This window comes from Castor canadensis, chromosome 3 (assembly GCF_047511655.1).
Source record: "Castor canadensis chromosome 3, mCasCan1.hap1v2, whole genome shotgun sequence".
NCBI lineage: Eukaryota > Metazoa > Chordata > Mammalia > Rodentia > Castoridae > Castor > Castor canadensis.
Window position 1 is genome coordinate 31,379,681 of NC_133388.1, and position 21,333 is coordinate 31,401,013.

At 37.1% G+C, this 21,333-nt stretch overlaps 1 protein-coding gene across 18 annotated transcripts in view; it reads right to left on the minus strand.

Moving 5' to 3' along the window:
* The window catches only part of Ttll5 (tubulin tyrosine ligase like 5), a 264,716-nt gene that overhangs the window by 171,948 nt on the left and 71,435 nt on the right, over positions 1-21,333 (minus strand). For 13 of the 18 annotated variants that reach the window (XR_012446084.1, XM_074067502.1, XM_074067501.1 and 10 more), the window contains 8 exons: positions 17,086-17,167; positions 15,070-15,131; positions 13,657-13,751; positions 11,402-11,443; positions 5,696-5,791; positions 5,017-5,130; positions 4,653-4,744; positions 1,533-1,595 (listed from right to left, as the gene is read on the minus strand). Coding sequence is in view for 17 of the 18 variants with exons in the window: in XM_074067502.1 (XP_073923603.1) it covers positions 1,533-1,595; positions 4,653-4,744; positions 5,017-5,130; positions 5,696-5,791; positions 11,402-11,443; positions 13,657-13,751; positions 15,070-15,131; positions 17,086-17,167 (646 nt within the window). In the remaining variant the exon portion in view is untranslated. Of the gene's footprint in view, positions 1-1,532; positions 1,596-4,647; positions 4,745-5,016; positions 5,131-5,695; positions 5,792-11,401; positions 11,444-13,656; positions 13,752-15,069; positions 15,132-17,085; positions 17,168-21,333 lie in introns of those variants that run through there. The other 5 variants (XM_074067492.1, XM_074067508.1, XM_074067497.1 and 2 more) reach the window with 3 other exon arrangements.

Below are 21,333 nucleotides of genomic sequence, written 5' to 3' on the forward strand. Positions count from 1 at the left end.
TCCATGTTTATTGCGGCACTATTCACAATAGCCAAGTTATGGAAACAGCCAAGATGTCCCAGCACTGACGAATGGATTAAGAAAATGTGGTATCTATACACAATGGAATTTTATGCAGCCATGAAGAAGAACGAAATGTTATCATTTGCTGGTAAATGGATGGAATTGGAGAACATCATTCTGAGTGAGGTTAGCCTGGCTCAAAAGACCAAAAATCGTATGTTCTCCCTCATATGTGGACATTAGATCAAGGGCAAACACAACAAGGGGATTGGACTATGAGCACATGATAAAAGCGAGAGCACACAAGGGAGGGGTGAGGATAGGTAAGACACCTAAAAAACTAGCTAGCATTTGTTGCCCTTAATGCAGAGAAACTAAAGCAGATACCTTAAAGCAACTGAGGCCAATAGGAAAAGGGGACCAGGAACTAGAGAAAAGGTTAGATCAAAAAGAATTAACCTAGAAGGTAACACCCACGCACAGGAAATCAATGTGAGTCAATGCCCTGTATAGCTATCCTTATCTCAACCAGCAAAACCCCTTGTTCCTTCCTATTATTGCTTATACTCTCTCTACAACAAAATTAGAGATAAGGGCAAAATAGTTTCTGCTGGGTATTGAGGGGGGGAGCGGGAGGGGGTGGAGTGGGTGGTAAGGGAGGGGGTGGGGGCAGGGGGGAGAAATGAACCAAGCCTTGTATGCACATATGAATAATAAAAGAAAAATGAAAAAAAAAAATAAAAAAATAATAAATAAATAAATAAATAAATATCTCTTTCACCAAAAGCTACACATGTGATCACTCAATGGTTTTTACCACAGATATAGAGGGAAAGTATAAATCACCTAACTTGTCTGTAATACATCACAAAGCTGGAAGAAATGGCTGACATCTGGGTATCTATCTGAAGAATCCTTCAAAAAGAAAGCATATCCTCAAAATATTATAAACCTCTCTAAATAACTAGGGTGCCTTATTTTGGCACTTACTGAACTGTTCTTCAATAAAGTTACATCTTGGAGGCTACAGAATTATGTGGGACTAAGCAGCCCCTGATGGCTATGCTACTCAAATTCCAGGGTCTGTTTTCCATCATTTACCAGTTTCCCCTTGTACCAAGATGAGATTATCAGTTATAAGATTTGTATGCAAGTCTTAGTGTGTTTATTTTGTTAATTACCTCCCCTCCACTTTTTCTGATCTGATAATTCTACTCTCTTTTAGTCTAGAAAAACAGATAACCATGTCTGCTAAAATTGTGTCTAAGATAAAAGGGTCATGTAAGAATATTCTTGGAAGAAAGATAAAATTTAGGAATCTGTTAAGACTGCACAAATATCTTTATGGTTTAATTTTTGGATTTTAAAAATGTTACAAAGTATAAGGAGTTGTCAATGAATTCTGGAAAGTAAAATATTATATTGTGTTTGTTGAAAGGTCCTTTACATCACAGACTTTTCATTAAGATGTTTATAAAGCTTCTTTCCTTCTTTTACATATACTTTCTCCTAATCTAGCAAATCCTCACCTGTCCTGGAAGAGCCGTGTTGCCAGCATATAGTTCATGGAGGTCTTGTGCTCAAGGTAGGACCTGAAGGACAAAGAAAGAAACCAGCTATTTCTTAACCTTAGCTCAAGAGAAAAATGCAGAAGTAAAACCACAAACCAAGCACAGAAGTAACAGGTTACTTGTATATTGTTTCTAAATAAATACACTATGTATAAAAGGCAACTGGCAGGCAGCAGCTCAAAATAAAATTATAAAATGGTAGAATAGCAGCAAGTAGAATATGATGAGAAAAATAAAGAAAAAGAGAACTTAATTTAGAGAAGAAAAAGAAAAAAAGGCAGTATTTCTTGGATCAATAGAAGGTGAAATACAAAATTCAGAAAATAAAACTAAAAGATAAAAAGAAACCACCAAAGAAATTACATATACAGAAGAAGTCAAATGACCCTGGGCATGGGAGATTCATAAAGGGAGAAAAATGAGGTAGAAGTCTGAATTATGTCATTCCCCAACTTGAGAACTTTCATTTGACTCCCTAATGTTTACTGCTATACCATTAGTGGGCACATATCCCAAAGAATGTAAGTCTACATACAATAGAAATCCTTGTACACCCATGTTTATAGCAGCACTATTCACAATAGCAAAACTATGGTATCAGCATACATATCCATAAACTGATGAACAGATAAAGAAAACGTGATACACGCACAGATACATACACACACACACAAAGGAATATTAGTCAACCATAAAAAGAATGTCATTTGAGGAAAATGGATAGAACTGGAAGTCATCATGTTAAGTGAAATAAACCAGACTGAGAAAGACAAATACCTATGTTCTTATGCATATGTAGAATTTTATCCTTAAAAAAAAATAAGAAAGACATGAATATAAAACGGGGGAGGGGAGAGAACGATTGTCTGGGAGTGGGTGCCAGCAGGAGAATGGAGAGGTTGAAGGAGAGGTGAGTAACATCAAAGTACTTCACGTGCATGTATGAAAATAGGATAAAGAAACATGTTAAAAATTGTTTTCAAAATAGGGGGTAGGAAGAGGAGAAAGAGTAACAGATCAAGGTATAGTGTATGCATGTAAGGAAATAGCACAATGAAACCCCTTTGTACAATTACTATACACTAATTTAAAAAAGAGAAAGTATTCCTAAATAACCCTTGGGCCTAAAAGCAAATGAACAGGGAAATTAAAAAGTATGTTAAATAGAGTCAAAACAAACAAGAAATGCACAACAATCAACACATGGAATATCACAAAAGAGGAACTGAGTAAGAAATTTATACACTAGACACTCAGTTCAAAACATGCTATGTAGATTTGGTATAAAAGCTAAAATTATGAATTCCAGAAGAAAGCATAAAAGTCTCTGCAAAGTTGAGGATGGTAAAGATTTCTTAGAAAGGAAAAATGAAATGTCAAAACTTTAACAAAAGCCATTCATAAAAATGAAAAAGCTAGACACACACACAAGAACAGACTTATATCAAAATTATCAGGCTCGGCACAGTGGCACACACACAACTATAATCCCAGCGACTCAGGAGGCAGAGATCAGGAAGACTGCAAACCAAGGCCAGCCTGGGCAAAAAAATTAGCAAGACCCATTTTAAGCAAAACAACACAATAGTGTGTTGTCATCCCAGTTGCACAGCACCAGCCTACAAAGCACAAGGCCCTGAGTTCACACCCCAGTACTGTGCCACACACAAAAAAAGTATTCAAAGTCTTTTATAACACAATAATAAAAAGATAAAATTCCAACAGCATATGAATAGATGTTGAATATCATTATTGCTCAAAGAAAACCATTACAACCACTGAGATACTCTGACTGCCTAAAGTTTAAAAAGTCTGGCAAGCTGAGCACAGGTGGCTCACACCTATAATCTTAACTAATTGGGAGGCTGAGATCAGGAGGACTGTGGTTTGATGTCAGCATGGCCTACAAAATAACTAGAGTAAAATGAACCAGAGGTGTGGCTGTGTAACAGTAGAGCATCTGCTGTGTGAACACAAAACCCTGGTTTCAAATCCCAGTCCCACCAAAAATAAAGTAAAACGTCTAGCAACACTAAGTGTCATAAAGGATGAGGACAAACTAGAGCTTTACTGCATCACTGATAAAAACATAAAATGATACTACCACTTATCACATGACCCATCTATTCTACTCCTAGATATTTAGCCAGGAAAAAGGAAATTATAAGTGCACACAGGGAATTGTCCATGAATATTCATAGCAGATTTCTTCATAATAGCTGAACACTGGATATAATCCAAATGGTCCCAACAAGTGAATGGACAAACAGTGCTATATTCATACAATAAACAGTACATAGGGAAGGGTTAAGAGAGAGTAAAAGAAGGGTGAATTTGATCAAAGTACCTTAAATGAGTATATGTAGATACCAGAATGACATAATTCCCATGTATAGTTAATTTATACCAATAAAAAATAGTACACAGTAATAAGGAGTGAATTATTATTTCATGTAACAACACAAATAAATCTCAAAAACATATGCCAAACATAGAAAAGCATCATACATGACACCATTTATATAAAACTCTAGAAAAACTAGAGTGACAGAAAGCATCTCAGCTGATATCCAAGGCCTGGGGTCATGAGTGGAGTAGACAATAGAGTCACAAATGGACCTCTATAGGTGATGGAAATATTCTATATGTTGATTGTAATTGGGGAATAGTTAAAATGGTGCTTTATATTTGAAAAAAACACAAAATTATACTTAAAATACATACATTTTATCACATATAAATAGATCTCAGAGATAACTAAAAATAAACAATGTATTGTCTAGGCACACACATTGATGAAAAAATACTTTTTCAAATCAATGTAATGATAAACACAAAATTTAGGAAAATGTCTCTGAATTGAGGGATGGTTAGGACAGAGGCAGGAGATTTTTTAAAAAAAATATACAGGTGGATCAAATTACTGCTGATGGCCTAGCTCTTGAGTGGGCAATATGCATCTTATTTTAAATAAATAAGAAAGGCACCAAATGGGGAGCAATGATGATAGTATGTCACTTAATCTAATCCTATAGACCTGAGGTACAGTTAAAAAAATTAAAAAGGTAGTCACCTCACCCATATATTTCCCATGTCTCAGATGTAGGAAATATTCTAATAAATCCACCTCTCCGATCATTCTCTTCCTTTACCCTCCGTAAAACTTTGATCTAGATAGAGGACAGAAAATAAAATGAGTGGCTATTTTGAAAACTGAAATCCATATGGCTATAGGAAGAGGGAATAGAGGTATGACCCAAGAACATGCCAAAAGCATGTAGGGAAGAATTAATTCCATATAAGATGTTTTCTAAGAAGACATTTCTCCCATCTCCAGTGTCTTCCTCCTCAGTGTAAGTTTACATGAACACCATCAATCACTCAATAATTCTCTCTGAACCCTGGGTGAACCCTCAGAGACCTAAAATGGAACTCTCCTTACCTCTTCCATTGACAGACCAAGCACAGAACCACCTAACTTTCCCGGCACCTTCTCCCGGGCTGAGCCTACAAGGTTTTTCATTTCTGCATCACTGGCAGAGAGTGGACGGGAACGCTAAGGAGAAGAAAACAAAAACAAATTAAAAAAAAAAGTTTTCATTGTCTTTCCTCACTTCTCTCAGTTCAAGTCCCTCAAATCTTTCCTAACATTTATAAGCTCAAATCTATAGTCCAATTTCTAGAATTAATCTCTTAACTTAAAACCCAGGGAAACAGGTAAGTGCTAGTAAACTCAAAGTCAAGAAGAGAAAACAGAACAGTAGAAAAACACTATTGATAAGAGAGAAATAAGCAGGAAAAAAGAAAGATGTCCATGTGTTTTTCTAAGCTAGTACATACTCTTAGTCTCCAGTACTTCAAGGATAGGGAAAAAATATCTGAAAACAGCTTCATAGAAAAGTAAATGTGTATTTATTCCAGTAGGTAATCATATTCTTTTCAGCACAGGGGAAGGAGAGCTTGAGAATGAGAAATGAAACATAAAACCAAGGATCATGAGAAAAAGCCACAGATGAAAGGCTGGGCTGTTTTAGAACTTGAGGGAGAAATACTGAGATGAGAATCATCAGTGACTCAGAAGAGACCTGATGAAACACTGTGGGTGCTGGGCATCAACAGACCTGCAATAGGGCTGACTGCCCTGGGTACTCCAGGGAGGCAGCCACAGGACCATGGTCGTCATGGTTTCCAAAAGAAGATCCCGGCCTCTTCAGCTTCTGAATGATAATCAGGAAGTTCTTCTAAGTACAAAAGCTTTAAGTGACTTTGCTGTTATACCAGCAGAGAAACAGGAAGGTAATAAAGGAAGTCAGAAGGTAGGAAGCATGCTAATGCAATTGTTATTGAAACAGATGAAATAACTGACAAAATAAGATAAATAAATCTCTACCAAGGAGATAAGATGAGAAATAATTGGAAAACTACAGATGCAAATTATCTTTCTAGATTCCTGGAAGAAACTTCAACCAGAGAGCAGCAGTCCCATGGTCAGCAGCTATTACTGTCTTTATGTCTAGACTATCTATGGATGTTTATGTCTCTCCAAAATTCATATGCTGAAGCCATGTCCTTCGATGTGGCGGCGTGAGGACAAGGGGCCACTGGGGGGTAATTAGAGTTAGATGAGGTCATGAGGGAGGAACCTTGTTCTAATGGAATTAGTGTCAGAAAGCTTGCTTTTTGAAAGTAAAAAATAAATACAAATAAATCTTAAGAAAGAGACCATGTGAGCATACAATGAGATAGCAGCCACCTACAAGTCAAGATAAGGCTTCAGAATTAAATCTACCTGCTCACACGTTGATCTTGGACGTCCCAGCCTCCAGAACTGTGAGAAATAAATTTCTGTTGTTTAAGTCACCTAGTCTATGCTATATTGTTATGATGGTTGAAACAGATTAATTCACCCATGTACACAAAAAAACATGAATTTTTTTTTTAACCTTTGGACACAAGAAACACCAATTACACAATAATCTTCAAAGTTAGCATGGTTACAAAAACCAGATTTTCCATGATGAGAAAAACCAGAAAATCAACAGATACAAGCAACATGTGAAAGCAGGGGCTTCTGTTTAGCTTTTACTATGGTATCTTCAACATCTACAGCAGCACTGGCTTGTAGTGAATCCATAAATATTTATTAAATAAATAGAGGAATGAATGTATTGACATATGGATCAATCATGTTTAGAATTAAATTTGCAGGATTTCAGGAAATATTTTACTTCCCTTCAATCTCTGAGAATATGTTAAATAGCATGTGTTAGAATAAAAGGGTAATGTTCCTTCCTTTTATTGCTATACTCTCTCTTCAACAAAATTAGAGATAAGGGCAGAATAGTTTCTGCCGGGTAGCAAGGGGGTGGGGGGAGAGGGAGTGGGTGGTAAGGGAGGGGGTGGGGGGAGGGGGAAGAAATGACCCAAGCATTGTATGCACATATGAATAAGAAAAAAAAAAGAATAAAAGGGTAAAAATTAAAAAGTTTGAAGATTTAGAAAGGAAATCAATATAACATAAGTATTTTTCATGTGATACTTATTTAGTGTGTAATTTGGAAAACCAAATTATTAAATGGATGGCATGAGAACTTTCCTTGTGATTACACATTATGTGTTATTTGGTCATTACCTAGTTCACACGTGACAGCATGGCTGTGATCATAAAGCACACAAAGCCACTGTCAGTGTACCCTCCAAAGTCAAGTAGCCTTTTCACCTGAGGCTAGTTAAGGGTACTTTGAAGTCATCTCAAATTATACCATGAGACACGAAGAAGTAAGCATTCATTTGTGAATGACAGAATAAAGATTTTTAAACATTTTCTTAAAAAGAATGCTATTTAAAATTGTTGATGAACTAAAAAAAGTGTGTTCAAAGGTTAATGAGAATATTTTAAGAAACAGTTATTACCTCCTAGAATAGTTTTGAGGAATGCATGGTTGTATTTATAAGAACACAGGTAAAGTCACTATTGAATGACATCTTGTGAGCATTTCCAAGATGGTTTTTAAAAATGATTTTTAATATCACTGGCTTCTAACAGATGAGACAATGATACTGTGACCTTTCTTTATAAAACTTATTTAATGTCATTCCTATACACAATGAATTAGCACCACAAACTCTTAAACTTCTTTGCCAATCACTTTCAAAGAGTTGCCTCCATGCTCATGTTTTCATTCACAACCATCCCTTTGTTAACTCGTAGCCCACAATTCTAGCTCTAGCTACTGTGTGCATAGATATGGATTTGGGGTAAGGAATGACATGTAGGAATTCAGGCCTGTGCTTGTGGCTGGGGTATTTGGGAGGGTTGAGAAAGAAAGGGATATGAATAATAGACAAAGGTGAAAAAACAGGCAGAGGAGAGAAGAACAAGAAATGCTTTTCATGCCAAAGAGATGTATTTGGAGGCTAAAAGCAAAGTAAAGGAAGAAAAGGAATCAGACTGATTTGAAAGGCCATCAGGCATACCAAAAAACAAGGGCAAAAAAGTTCATTCTGTGGTTTTTACTTTGGGCACATCAGCTACATTTTCTGGGTACTAGGTATAATGAATCGCATATTCCAATGTGTTGACTGACTGAAGTAAGAACATAAGGCTCCTCTAAACTTAGAGAACCATTGCCTCTGGCTAAATGACACGTAATTTAAGCTATCAGATGCCCAGATAAATTTTAAACTGCCCAATTACAGTCTAGGTAAGAACTCTGCCTTGCAACAGGCATCAAAGATGTTAAATTATTGTAAGTACAACTTACGATTCAGAAATCTACCCAGAGAACAAATGTTTATGTATCTAACCATTATTACTAAGGAAGAACTGACTGAGAATGTGAAATTATCAAGACAAGGGATCATGCGTCCTATTCAAACTAGTAAGAAACAGATGTTGATTCAGAAAAATTATTCTTAGCCTAAAGAAAGTGGGTGAGTACTAACAAAGAGAATAACTTGACAAAATGTAGAATATGAACAAAGTTGAGCTATCCTAAAAGATATCTTAACTGAGGAGCAGAAAATAAAATCTGTTTTACAGAGAACAAATATAAAGAACAATAATATTCAATTCAGCTGTACCACCTGGTAAGTCTAACTTGAATCCCCCCCTAGTAAAATAATGTAAGAAATATTAAAAAGAAAAAAATCCTGAAACATTTAGAGCTTAATGGATTCATGAAGAACAGAAATATAAATGCTGCTTTATTTATTTTAAAACATAACTTAAAAATTTGCCTTTTCTATAAAATAACCAAAAAATTAAAAAATGGGACTACAACAGATATATTTAATATCTTTGGATTTTAGAGAAGCATTTCAGAAAATTTTATAAAGTATTTATTCTCAATTGTATTTCCAGTCAGGAGTTGATACTATGATATAATGAATCTAATATTTTTACAAAACTTAAAACAATTAAAAACATAACTGGAAAATAAAATAAATGGCAATGAGTCAAGGTAAGAGGCAATTTCCAGAATGAGTAATAGTTGCATATTATTTAAATCTTCCTTAATGTCTCAAAAAAGAAATAAAACAGCATTTGTGGATGACAGCAAATGTGAAAAACATGACTATGGGTTGACAAATATCAAAATAACACCAGATAGTGACACTGTAAAAAAGGAAAAATCAAAATAGGACCCCAAAGTGTAAAGTAGACTAAATCTTCTGAATGTAGACTATACGTGCTGCACTATGCCAAATATTGTGTATATGTTTGTCCTTTGTCACTACAACCCTGAGTAGGTACACATTCTCCCCATCTGGCAGATGCAGGATCTGAGTCTTAGAGAGATAAGTAACCTGCTGGAGGTCTATCAGTAAGATATTGGCAGAGGTCAAATTTGAATCCAGGTCCACATGATTTCGAAAGTCCATGTTCTTTCCGTAATACCATGCAGTACAATTTCTGGTGGGTAGAAAATCTGAGCCACAGACATTCAAGGGAAGAGAAAAGTAGACAGAGATAATGGATTCAAAAGAAAAAAGCAGACAAGGAGTAAAGTAGTAAGAGGCTTCATAACCTGACGACAACAGAAAAAGAGTATTTGACATAGTCTAAATGATCAGAGCAGAAATGTCTTTTTACGATTTTTTCTTTTCTTTGTTTTTCTTATGTAGTTCTGATGAAACTGCTATGGAGTTGAATGCTTCATTAACAGAAAGACAAGTGAGAAAGCAGACCACTGCAAAGAACAACAGTAAAGTCAAAGAACTTAACATGTATAAAACTGGCTGAATAAAGCCATGAAGGCTTTGTATCATGTAAGCAAGTGTTCAAATACATTAGAGAGAGGCTTCCTTCTCCAACAAGGGGACTGCAACCTATAGCACTGCAGCTAGATATAATGGAATTATGATAAATAAAGGAAATTAAGATTAGAATTACATGTCAAGGACACTTTGACATCAGGCTCAAAGGGCTATACAATAGTATTTTTAATATTCTCCTTAAATATATTAATTCAAGGGATATTTAGAACATAAGCTCTTTAAAGTCAACAGCCTTGTTTGCTTTTTTGTTTCTTTGCCATGGCTAGCAGCCAGCACATTTAGGTACTTACTAAATATAAAATGCTACATAAGCCAGGCTCCAGTGGCTCATACCTATAATCCTAGCTACTTGGGAAGGAGGTTGAAATTGGGAGGATCGAGATTCAAGGGTAGACCATCAAATAGTCTGTGAGATCCTATCTCCAAAGCAATCAGAGTAAAATGGACTGGAGGTGTGGCTCAAGCAGTGGAGCATCTGCTTTGCAAGCACAAAGCTCTGAGTTGAAACCCCAGTTCCACCAAAAAAAAAAATATATATATACATATATATATGTATATTCTTTGTATATATATATGTATATATGAAAGTTCTGAATTCTACCATCACAACACCGAAACACATATTACATAACCTCACGAACCAGTTACCAAATACAAGAAAGCATCTATAAGTATTTTTTCCACCATATAAATCACTTTATTAGAAACAGTAGTTAAGAAAGTTACAATTAAAGCCTCCAAACTTACCAGAAACTGCATTGAAAAGTAAAAATGCCAAAATAAATATACTAGAGCTTTTCGCTAAAAAGAAAAGCTAATAGTTGCAGTGACACACTGAAATATAAAGAGCATCTACAAAGTAGCAGGAAGAATACCTCCACTTCTAGCCTACTATAGCAAAAAAAAAAAAAAAAAAGAAAAAAAAACATGAAAGATCTGTATAGACGAAAGTGACAGTGACAGTTAACCTCAAATACTGCCTACAAGAAAAGTGAGAGAATAAATGTTGGTCACACCAAGAGAAATGTATGTGTCCTTATTTTAAAGAAAGCATCAGAAAAACTAATTATGGCAGGTTTCTAAAATTCAACTGGAAATCACTACATATACGAAGTGTTATGAAATTCAAATATAGCCCAACACCTGATGTGAAAATGTTTTTAATATTAAGATGCTGGCAATAGTATGTTTCATGAGATGTTCAGTCAAAGCAAAATTCATTTGTGAACTGTAATATTTCCATTCTGGAAGATAATGGAATGGTCAAAGTACCAGATAAGCCTCCAAGCCCTGTTCTTCATATAAATTCAGCTGCCTCCACCACAGCATGATCACTATTAGGAAAGAGGACTCAGAAGTTCTGCATCCTCTACTCTCATATTCTATATCCAAAAAGACTTGTGTGTATTTATTTTATTTTGTGTTACTGATCTGTGCAAAAAGAAGGTACATGAAATATGTACCACGAAAGGCTAAAGCTAAAAGGCTTTCCATTTGGGAGGCGGGAATAAAATTTCAATGAAGTCTCCAAATGATCCAGAACTTACCTGATTGGTGTTTGATGACTGAAACTGTGCAGATACTGGACGCTATAAAAGACAGAAAAATGGAATAAAGCCTTATCTTCTCCTAACATGCTTACATTTTCTACCTCTCACATCTATGACATAGAAAGGAAAAAGTAATCTCCAAGCACAGACCAAATGCAAGAGCCCTATATTTTGTGGTTGGAATGTTAGAGCATTTATTTTTCATACTGCTTTCTCCTACACTGTTTGTATTCCAGCTTCAACTTCTCACCACTGAGGGCACACTCCAACTACAAGTACTGTAGATCCTGATGTTAACTAGCCCACCTGACAAACTGTTACACACAGTACACATAGCTAATCTACAGGGCCCTTCTATAAGATTCCCATAGGATGCTTATGGATGACATCATGCCATTACATACCAGTTAGCAAAACAAACACTGAATAGATTCTCTACAATTTGCAAAGAATTGCCAATAAAAGCTGACAGGCAAGCTAAGAAAAGGGATCCATTCATCCAAGCTTGGTATAGAGCTACCCCTAGAAGAAAAACTTGGCAGAAATCATGTTAACAACTGCACAGAAACATTCACGGTACTTAGTGTATAATTCTGCAGCTCTTGCCACAGACACTGCAGGAAACAATTTGCAAAGGAATGCAATTGCCTGAATTAAGTTTTCCTAGTACACCTAGGTTAATTCTCTACATTTTCATATTAAAAATTTAAAAAAACCCTTTGATCTGTGATGATTTACTGACCAAGTAAAACTCTGATGTCTGGTTTTATTTGTCATCCAAGATAATACCTCTTATAATGCAGTACATCCTGTTCCACATCACAATACTCCTCAGGGAATCATTCCAGAACAGGGGGTCACAGATGGGCAGCCTATGTACTGAATCCAACTAAAAGACATACCATGTTGGGCCTGAAAAGCTTGTTTTTCCTTTTTAATGAACTAGGTACCAGTATTTGTGATATTTCTGATTTATCTTGACAACAGAAAGATCTCAGCACCCTTTGTCCACACACATAGCAATGACCAGCTAGAGCCTGCATTCTCCAGTTAACCTGTCCTGTCACATTGGTTGAGTCAGATTTCTCCCTATTTTCCTCATTTACAATACCTACCTGCAGGCTTGATAGGCATCTAAGCTTGAAAACCCTGTTCTAATGAAAAATTAGCTAAATAATGAGCTAAATACATGAGCTTGGCAAACAGAAATAACACTACTCTAAATGACAGCAACAGCCAAAAAGAGAAGGAGAAAAAAGTATGGGGAAAAAAGGAGGGAAAATAGAAGACTGAAGTGGAAGGGGAAAGGGAAGACTGAAGTAGGGATGGGAGAGGGATCAAAAGAAAAAGACAACAGGGCGGGAGAAGGAAGAAGTTATTTCTGCCTTCAAAGACCTTACAGTATAGTGGAAGAGTATTGGACAATTTAAAAACACAAATCAATACAAAGCTGCAATGCAAAACTGCAGTGCAGAGTAAGTAATGTTGAAATGGAAGTAAATGCCATTAAAGAGTGGGATGGATTTAGTAAGAAAAGATTTTTTTAATCAAAACAGATGGGCAGAGAGCAGGAAGGTGAATCTCTTAAATAAGAAGAAGTATTAAAGGCATGGAAACTGCAGTGTTGAAACAGGCAGAAACATATGAGACGACAGAATTGGTGGACAGAGCATTAACTGAGTTAATGAGAATGAAAATGCAGAGTACACAAAGACCACAGCAATGCTTGACCAAATGATGTTTCTGAGACCCACAAATTTCTTCAGGTACTTATTTCATTTAGCCACAATCCCTATTTCATGAGGTTCTTTTTCAGCAAGGTTCTTTTGAAGAGAATTGCAATAGAGAAGATGCTTTTTCAACAGAACATCTTGACAAAACCAGTATGAGGGTTAAGAATGAAGTAATGACTAAGAATTAGTAGGCTTCCTCTCTGTGCTTTGTTTATGATCATGTCGCTCTAAGGGGGGAGAGGAGAGAATGATGATTTTTTAAAAAGACAGAAAGGAAAGAAGGTAGTGAAAAAAAAGGAGCCCAAAGAAAAGACAAAACAAAAGCAGGGAGTAAGTTTGTTGGAAAGCACTGGAAGCACAGCTATTAGCCACAGCTGAATATAACTACATTCTGTCTAGACTGATCCCCAAATCTTCCTGCTCTGAGTGACCTCCTATCGATGTTTCAGTTCCCTCATTTATATCAGCTGCCACTTCCCAGTAAGCCTCCTCTCAGTTCCTACTGCTGAATTTGCTTACCTGAGGTTTCTGGAAAGGATTTCGCCTGGAAGGCTCAAAGGTGGGATAAATTGGCCGGGTTGATGCCCGCTGGGCAGGATCTTGGCACACAAATCCTGAACAGGGAATGGGCAACATTAAAACCTACCATTTTCTAAGAAATGAGCAGGGATAGCTGCACCTGTAGATGTACAAACTCAGTTTCACAGTCATAAATATTAGAGAGCAATTCTTAGGAGGATTGTCCTGGATGGGTAGCTGAAATGTGATTATGACTGGGAAAGTGATGGAGATTTTTAATGAATCCCAAATTAATGTGCAAATCACCACTTAAAAACACATAGTTGTTAAAAAAAGAAAGTTATTTTGAAGTGGTTTTCTGGATGATGATTAGAAGAAAATGTTGTTGACAGGACTGTAAAATAGGTCCTGAGTGGGGTGGGTACTTATGGGAGGGGGGAGGATAAATGGAGGGGCTGAAGAAGGGTGAGTATGGTCAATGTGCTTTGCATACATACCTGAAAGAGAACAACAAAAGCTTTCACAATTGCTCTAGGTGTGGGGTGGGGGTGTGAGGGGACCAGATGGTGTGGTGGGAACCCAACAATATACAATGCAAGCATTGTACAACTAATGTATAATAAAAATGTTTGGGGGGAAAAATAATATCGTTTTTATGGAGGGAATCCAAAAGCAAGTGAGTGGTCTTGCCTCGTTAGATGATCTACTTTTGGAATTGCTAAAGGTGGTCTACCGGCAACTTCCAAAGTGGGCTTTGTAGATCATTTATGGCTTAAGGAATTGGGCTTCAGCTAATTTTATTTCCTTCCTAAAAAGAAGCACATTCCAATCCAAGAAGACTAGAGTAGCTAAGTTTTATAGCATTTGCTGGTACATCAAGTACTAGTTCATGTCAAATACATTTTATTATGTCTTTTTTAGGGAATAAAAACCCAATAAATCCAAATCATGCCCACCTGACTGCCCGTCTCCATTTCAAAGTTTTGGCTTATCTACTTAAAATGGGATTTCTTCCTTTGGCCACTCTGGCTATAACTACTATAGAAGGGATCTTGTTGAGACCAGTAGAGACCATCTAGGAGAAAGACAGCCTTTGTAACAAGGCTTCCTCAGTAGGTTTCACTTTCTTCACTTGGAAAAAAATATACTCTCTGTAGATCTTAGCTTAATTCTCTGCCTCAGCTCATAATTCCCATGATCCAGGTCTCAGCCTTAGTTGTGGTTCAGCCTCAGGACAGGATGGAGCCAGGGGGAGTAGAAACATATAAACACTTTGCTGAAAATATGATTTTTTAGTACAAAACATTCGGCATGGCTTACGAACTGCCAGTTGGCAACACCTATGGAGCCTGGCAAAATGGATGCTCTGGTTAATTTTTATGTGCGTCCAGTTCAGAAAATGCTACTACTCACCTACAACAGTGAACATATCTGAAATCATACTGGCTTTAATCTTTAGGTCCAGAGGAGCATCACTAATAGAACAGAAAAAGAAAAGAGCAATTGATAATTAGATGGTTAACAAAATAATTGTCTCCTAATGGGCCCCAATCTTGCAGAGTTTCCAAATGTCATTGTCAAGCAATACATAAAGCACATCAAATCCACAGAAAAAGAAAACAAAGTCTGAACAAAAATACTAGAAATAAAAGGCCAGTGTAAGGCAGATCCAGCACCAATACACTGATTCCCTGACACGTAATCTTTTTATTCCAGAAGTCCTTATGCGACTCAAATTTTGTGTAAGTTAAGATATTGCTTTGTTACCATGTGAATTTTAGAGGTTGAGACCTTCAGTATGCTGTTTAATGAGGGTACCTCTAATTCAAATTATATTTTACTGCTGTAATAGTTGAAACACAATCACAGGCAAACAAAACAAGAGACCTTGACCACCTTTGTACTGATAAAGTTTTCATCTTCTGTTATAAATCGATCTTCTTTGGCTTGCTGCCTTGTAAACAGGGCAGGGAGATACCAGCATCTCACCATATGATGCATCAGGAACCCACACAGAGACAGAAATGACAAGCGATAGCAGGAGGCTTCCCTGTGGCACTGACTGCAATGCTGGCTTTGGTGTGGTGGTGTTTCTCCATAAGCCAGACTACTCTGGCTGTTGGACCCAATGCCTCACTCTGGAGATCTCTAACACTGTCTCATGTACTTTACTGGGCAATGTGCAAAAGGCTGACTTGACAGAAGTGTAGCATCTGGAATATCTAGCTGTACACCTTAGTATTGAGGTTAAGTCAAACTCCCACTCCACAAAGTAGTCAATCTGTCTTTATTGGATTACTTGGCAATTTGTGACTCTGTCTCATCCTTACAAACTCTGCAGCTGGGTGGTCTCTGACATAAATCTCTAGGGTTTTCTGTTTAGAGAAGTGTATAGCTAATAGAAATTCTGGCTATAGCTGCAGATGTAAGCAGAATCATCTCTTGTGTTGAAAAATATGTTTCTTTCCTTCTTCTAAACAACAGATTAGTTTTAAAAAATCTCTTAAAGACTGTTGAAAGTTTTTAGACTTACTCTTGGTGGAATTCCAGGACATGGAACAGGGCAAAAGGACTGTACTTACACTGCCCTAGGACCAGCTTTATACTTTCACAATATATGTGGACTTGATCTGCAAAACACCTTTGGTAATAAAAAGAACATAATACCTTACATATCTCTTTAACCTTACCAGAATACCTACAAAATCAAAAAAGGGAGGGCCTAGCAAGCACAAGGCCCTGAGTTCAATTCCAGTAGCAACCTCCACCCCAAACAAAGCAACCAAACAAAAAAAACTACAAAAATGAATGCAAGGAGCTGGATGCCGTAGCTCACACCTGTAATCCCAGCTATTCTGGAGGAGGCAATCAGAAGGATCTCAGTTTGAGACCAGCATAGGCAAAAAGTAAGCAAGACCTCATCTCAACAAAAAAGCTGAACATGGTGGCACACTCCTTCATCCCAGCTACATGAAAGGTATAAATAGGAGGATTTTAGTCCAGGATGGTCTGAGAAAAAGAAAAAAAACCTAAAAAATAACTCAAATAACTAACTGGAAACATGACCCAAGTGGTAGAGCACCTGACTGGCAAACACAAGGTCCTGAGTTCAAACCCCAGTACTGAGGGGAAAAAAGACTGCAAGAATCATCTCTTAGAAGCCCAATGAACAGGAAACATACGTTATGCATTGCAAATTGGTCAGCAAGACAGGGATTCCAGGTTGCCATATGTGCTCTGACAATATACCATAAACCACCTAAATTAAAAAATTTAAGTCATCTTTATCTAATAACTAGGGAAAAAGTTTTCTACTGCCAAGAAGAATGACATACCTCCCCTTGTGAAAACAAACAAACAACAACAACAAAAACATGTTTTAGTGCTACTTAAAGGTATGCCCTTTTCTTGTCAATGGAACTAACTTACCAGGCCAAAGAAGGAGAGAGATTCACTTCCAACAACCATGGCTTCAGAGTAGAATCTATGAGCACGTCAAAGCCATAAAGTTCTAGAAATACAACACAATAATCAAGATCATTTTCCATGTTATGACTATGCAAAATTCTCAAAGACTCAATCCAATCAGCTCCCATCATAAGTCTAGAAGCTCACTGAGTATAAGGAGTAAGGAGACGTAGAAGCAGCAAATCTTTCAAGTTCAAAAGATGTTATCAAGTTCTAAGGATAATTTTAAAAACTATAGCTGAATGGTGGTACATGCCTGAAATCCTAGCAACCTGAGAAGTGGAGATCAGAAGGATCACAGTTGAAGGCCAGCCCAGGCAAAAACTTAGCATGACCCATATCAACAAAAAGGCACACATGGTAGCACATGACTGTGATCCCAGCTATGTGGGAGGCATAGGTAGAAGGGCTGTGATTGCCACTGGCCCTGGGTAAAAATGAGACCCTATCCAAAACAACTAAAAGCAAAACGGATCAGGGCATGGCTCAGGTAGTAGAGCACCTACTTGCCTAGCAAGCACAAGGCCCTGAGTTCAAATCCCATAGCAACCCCCCCCAAAAAAAACCCCCAAACAAACAAAACACCACAATATTAATAAAATTCCACTGCTTTTGTCATTCACTCTGGTGATGTTCCTGAGTTCTATATAGAAAGTGAGCTGACTTGAGAAGAGTACACAACTGTGCAGTGCTTATGGGTAAAAAAAAAGTTGAGACGAAATGAAGCAAGCACATCTAATATCAATGCTGCTTGGGCTTGCTCAGAACCACCTCCCTGCCACACTCTGAAAACAGAAAAATCTACAGAAGGCATCCCTCTAGGAACTTTCCATCACATTTTGTTAACCATAAGATCTTGCTTTTGCAACCCAGGTCAGAAGACATATAAATGTAAAATATATTTATTAGTTCTCCTCTTCCTTCAGTTTCAATTTCCCTTTGAAAACAGAACATAAAACACGAGTCCTTTACACATAAAGTCAGCAGAAAAGAGAGGAAGCCAGTGGTAGCAGAGCAGGACTGTGACAAGCCCTCTTGTACCACTAGTATTATTTAAGAAAGTAGGGAGTCAAAGATCAAAGTTCCATGGCTTCTGGGTTCTTCACGGACTCTTCCTCTACCTCCCCAAGTACAGCAAGAAGAAAAGCAAGACCCATGAGTGGTCTTCTCCTAGAATGCCTGGTTTTACTTAACAAATTCAGGGATGAGAGGTTAACTCTGGAGCCCTTCAAATTATTACTAGCAACATCCTCTAGACAGAAATCACAGTGGTGCACAGGCCTTGGTATACAAATACCAGATAAAGTAGACTTACAGAAGTCCCAGTCACTCCCAAACATCCCACCCTGTGTCACTTAAACAAATTGCTTATACCGTCTCTCTAAGAAAAAAGATAGCTGTGTGATCAGACCTAACATCTATACAACACAAACAGGATTTTTCAGATATTCATTCTGAAACAAATTTCCTTGTTTCAAGAAGGATTTTTTTCATTTCTTTTTTTTTTTTTTTTTTGTGGTACTGGAATTTGAACTCAGGGGCTCACGCTTGCTAGGCAGGTGCTCTAACCTTAAGCCACATCTCAAATCCAATTTTTTTCATTTCTCAATCCTCTCAAAAATCAGTCAAATATAGACTTCTAAAAAGATGCCCCTTAAGACTCTATTTAACACAGGAAGTATAAAGTTACATGAAGCAGTACTAAGAACCCTCTAAGGGGAATCTAGAGAGCTAGATGGTTGTCAGCATGACTCTACTCTGTGGGACTCGGGGAAGTCCCTTCTTTGAGATTTCATTAGCATCCTTTGGTTCCCCTTACCCTCTCTGTTAATCATGCTTGTCAATATCTGAATGTTCCTTAAACCAGTAACTTACTTGTATTGTATAAGTCAAGTAAACATTATATATATATATATATTTTTTTTTTTTTTTTTTTTTGACACAGGTGCTGGCTATGTAGCCCAGACTGTCCTAGAACTCACAATCCTTCTGGTTCTGCCTCCCAAGTGCTGAGATTACTGGCACATGCCACCACAGCCAACCAGATTATCATATTCTAAGGGAAAAAGTATTGCCTTCCATAGTAATTATATAATTTAATTTGCAAAACTAATATAAACTATATGAGAGTTTGAAATGGCATTCACCTTCATGTAGCTATATAAAATTTACATATTATCTATATTTTAAAATATAAAGAAAAGGAAGTTCCTTCAATTATATTTTTTTGGTAACAAAATTATGGACAGTACAACATTCTGAACATCTTACCTAATCTTCAGTAATGTCACAGAGTATTTCCCCTTTAACCTTTTCCCTTTTAAGAAAAATTATTTACCATATAGCTGTAAGTTAGGCATTTAAAAGGAAACACCTGTCCCGGATAGAAACACATACCTGTTGGGCTCCATGCAGGAGCGGGGAGGGAGGGAAAGGAGGAGAAGACAGTGGGGGTGAAAGGGGAGGAGAAGGAGTTGTTCATGTTTTAAAGCTAAAGCAATTATTTCATAAAGTCATAATATTAATAATAGTACAAAGAACAGGGTGAAAACAATGATTGGTACAGATATTGATCAGGTATGTAAAATCAGCCACAAATGAAGACCAATTTAAATCATAGTAACAATCAATGAGACCCACCATCTATCTAAACACCTCACATTAAGCAACCACATTTACTTATAACCATTTCCCCAAATCCAAGGCAAATTCCAAGAATCTCAGCTGACAGGATGAGAACCAATATTCTGGGGAAGAGAATAAAAAGTCCTAAAGAGACTAAGGAAACCCCTTCAAGATGCCAAATTAATTTCTACACCAGTGAATAAAATGTGTTAGTGCTAAACAGTAACTATGCAGAAATGTGCCAAACTTAAAAAAAAAAATCAATCCTCAAATCTAAGTACATCTGTAGCAGGCTTGAACCTACAATCACTTAAGAGTGAAGGAAGAAATGCATGCTATGTGATAGCATCATAACATAGTGTGAAGTCCAGCTCACCTTAAGGCTGAACTTTTGGGTGGCAGGTGAGGTGAAAAGATAGCTTGTGTATCAGACCAAGCTCTTGAAATAATCAACTCAGCTCAAGATACTAATATGAGTCCTTGGCAGGCCACTACAGTCCTTGTAATCAACCTGTTAATGTGTGATAGGGCTTTTTTGTGGACATTAAAGAGGCTGTATTGAGAATACTAAGCTTCCTCACCTTTTCATCTTGTGTTTTAGCAGCAGTGTCTAGAATTTCACACATTTAGTATCCAAAATGAGGTTTACTATTATTCCTGCCATTAATAGGTAGTGGCAAACCAGCACCTCTGCTCCTCTGTGTTGTCTTCATCAGGACAGGAAAGCAAGTATTCTTCTCTGAGGATTGCTGTTACTACTTTATTAAACAGCATTTCCCCAGATCAATTTCCCTTGGTAAAAAATACCTTTTTGAGTGCCTACCCAAACCAAAGCACCTTGAAAATTAAGACTAGTCAGTGGATAGAACCTACTTCACTCTGCCTCCTTCTTTGCATTCACGCTCTTACCTCCTTATTTAATACAGCTCTTGAAACAGCAATCTACATTTAGAGGTCTGATTTTTCTTAATGCCTATTCACTATCCAAAAAAAAATTTGCTTCTTCTTCTTCTCTCTAATAATAGGCTGTTCTCAACATGATCATGAAAGACAGTCTTACTGTTGTGCCCAAGCATCTGACACTGTGGACTTTGCCCCCTACCTAGAACTTTCTTTTCTTCTCCCTTGGCTACCAGAACACTACTGTCTTCTGATTCTCCTCTTTCCTCCTTCCATTCCTTCTCTTCTGGCATCCTCAGGTCTCTTTCCTTCTCAAGTCTACTTCTCTTGGTGGGTGATCTTATGTGTTAACATGGCTGCAATTACTATGACAACATTCAAATCTCGTATCTTTAGTCATGTCTCCTGGACATCAAACCTATAATTTCAACTGCATTCTAGACATCTTCACTAGAGTATCACACAGGAACTTAATACTCAGCAAAACAGCAACTTGATATCTTTCCTCAAAACATTTGACTTCCTGTGATTTTTCACCTTTGGAAAATGTCAGCCCCTTCTACCAGGCTTACAGCTACAAATACTCTCTTCACCACCTCCCCCAACTCCAACACATCACCAGATCTCTATTTCTTTTCTTTTTTTTTTTATTCATACGTGCATACAGGCTTGGGTCATTTCTCC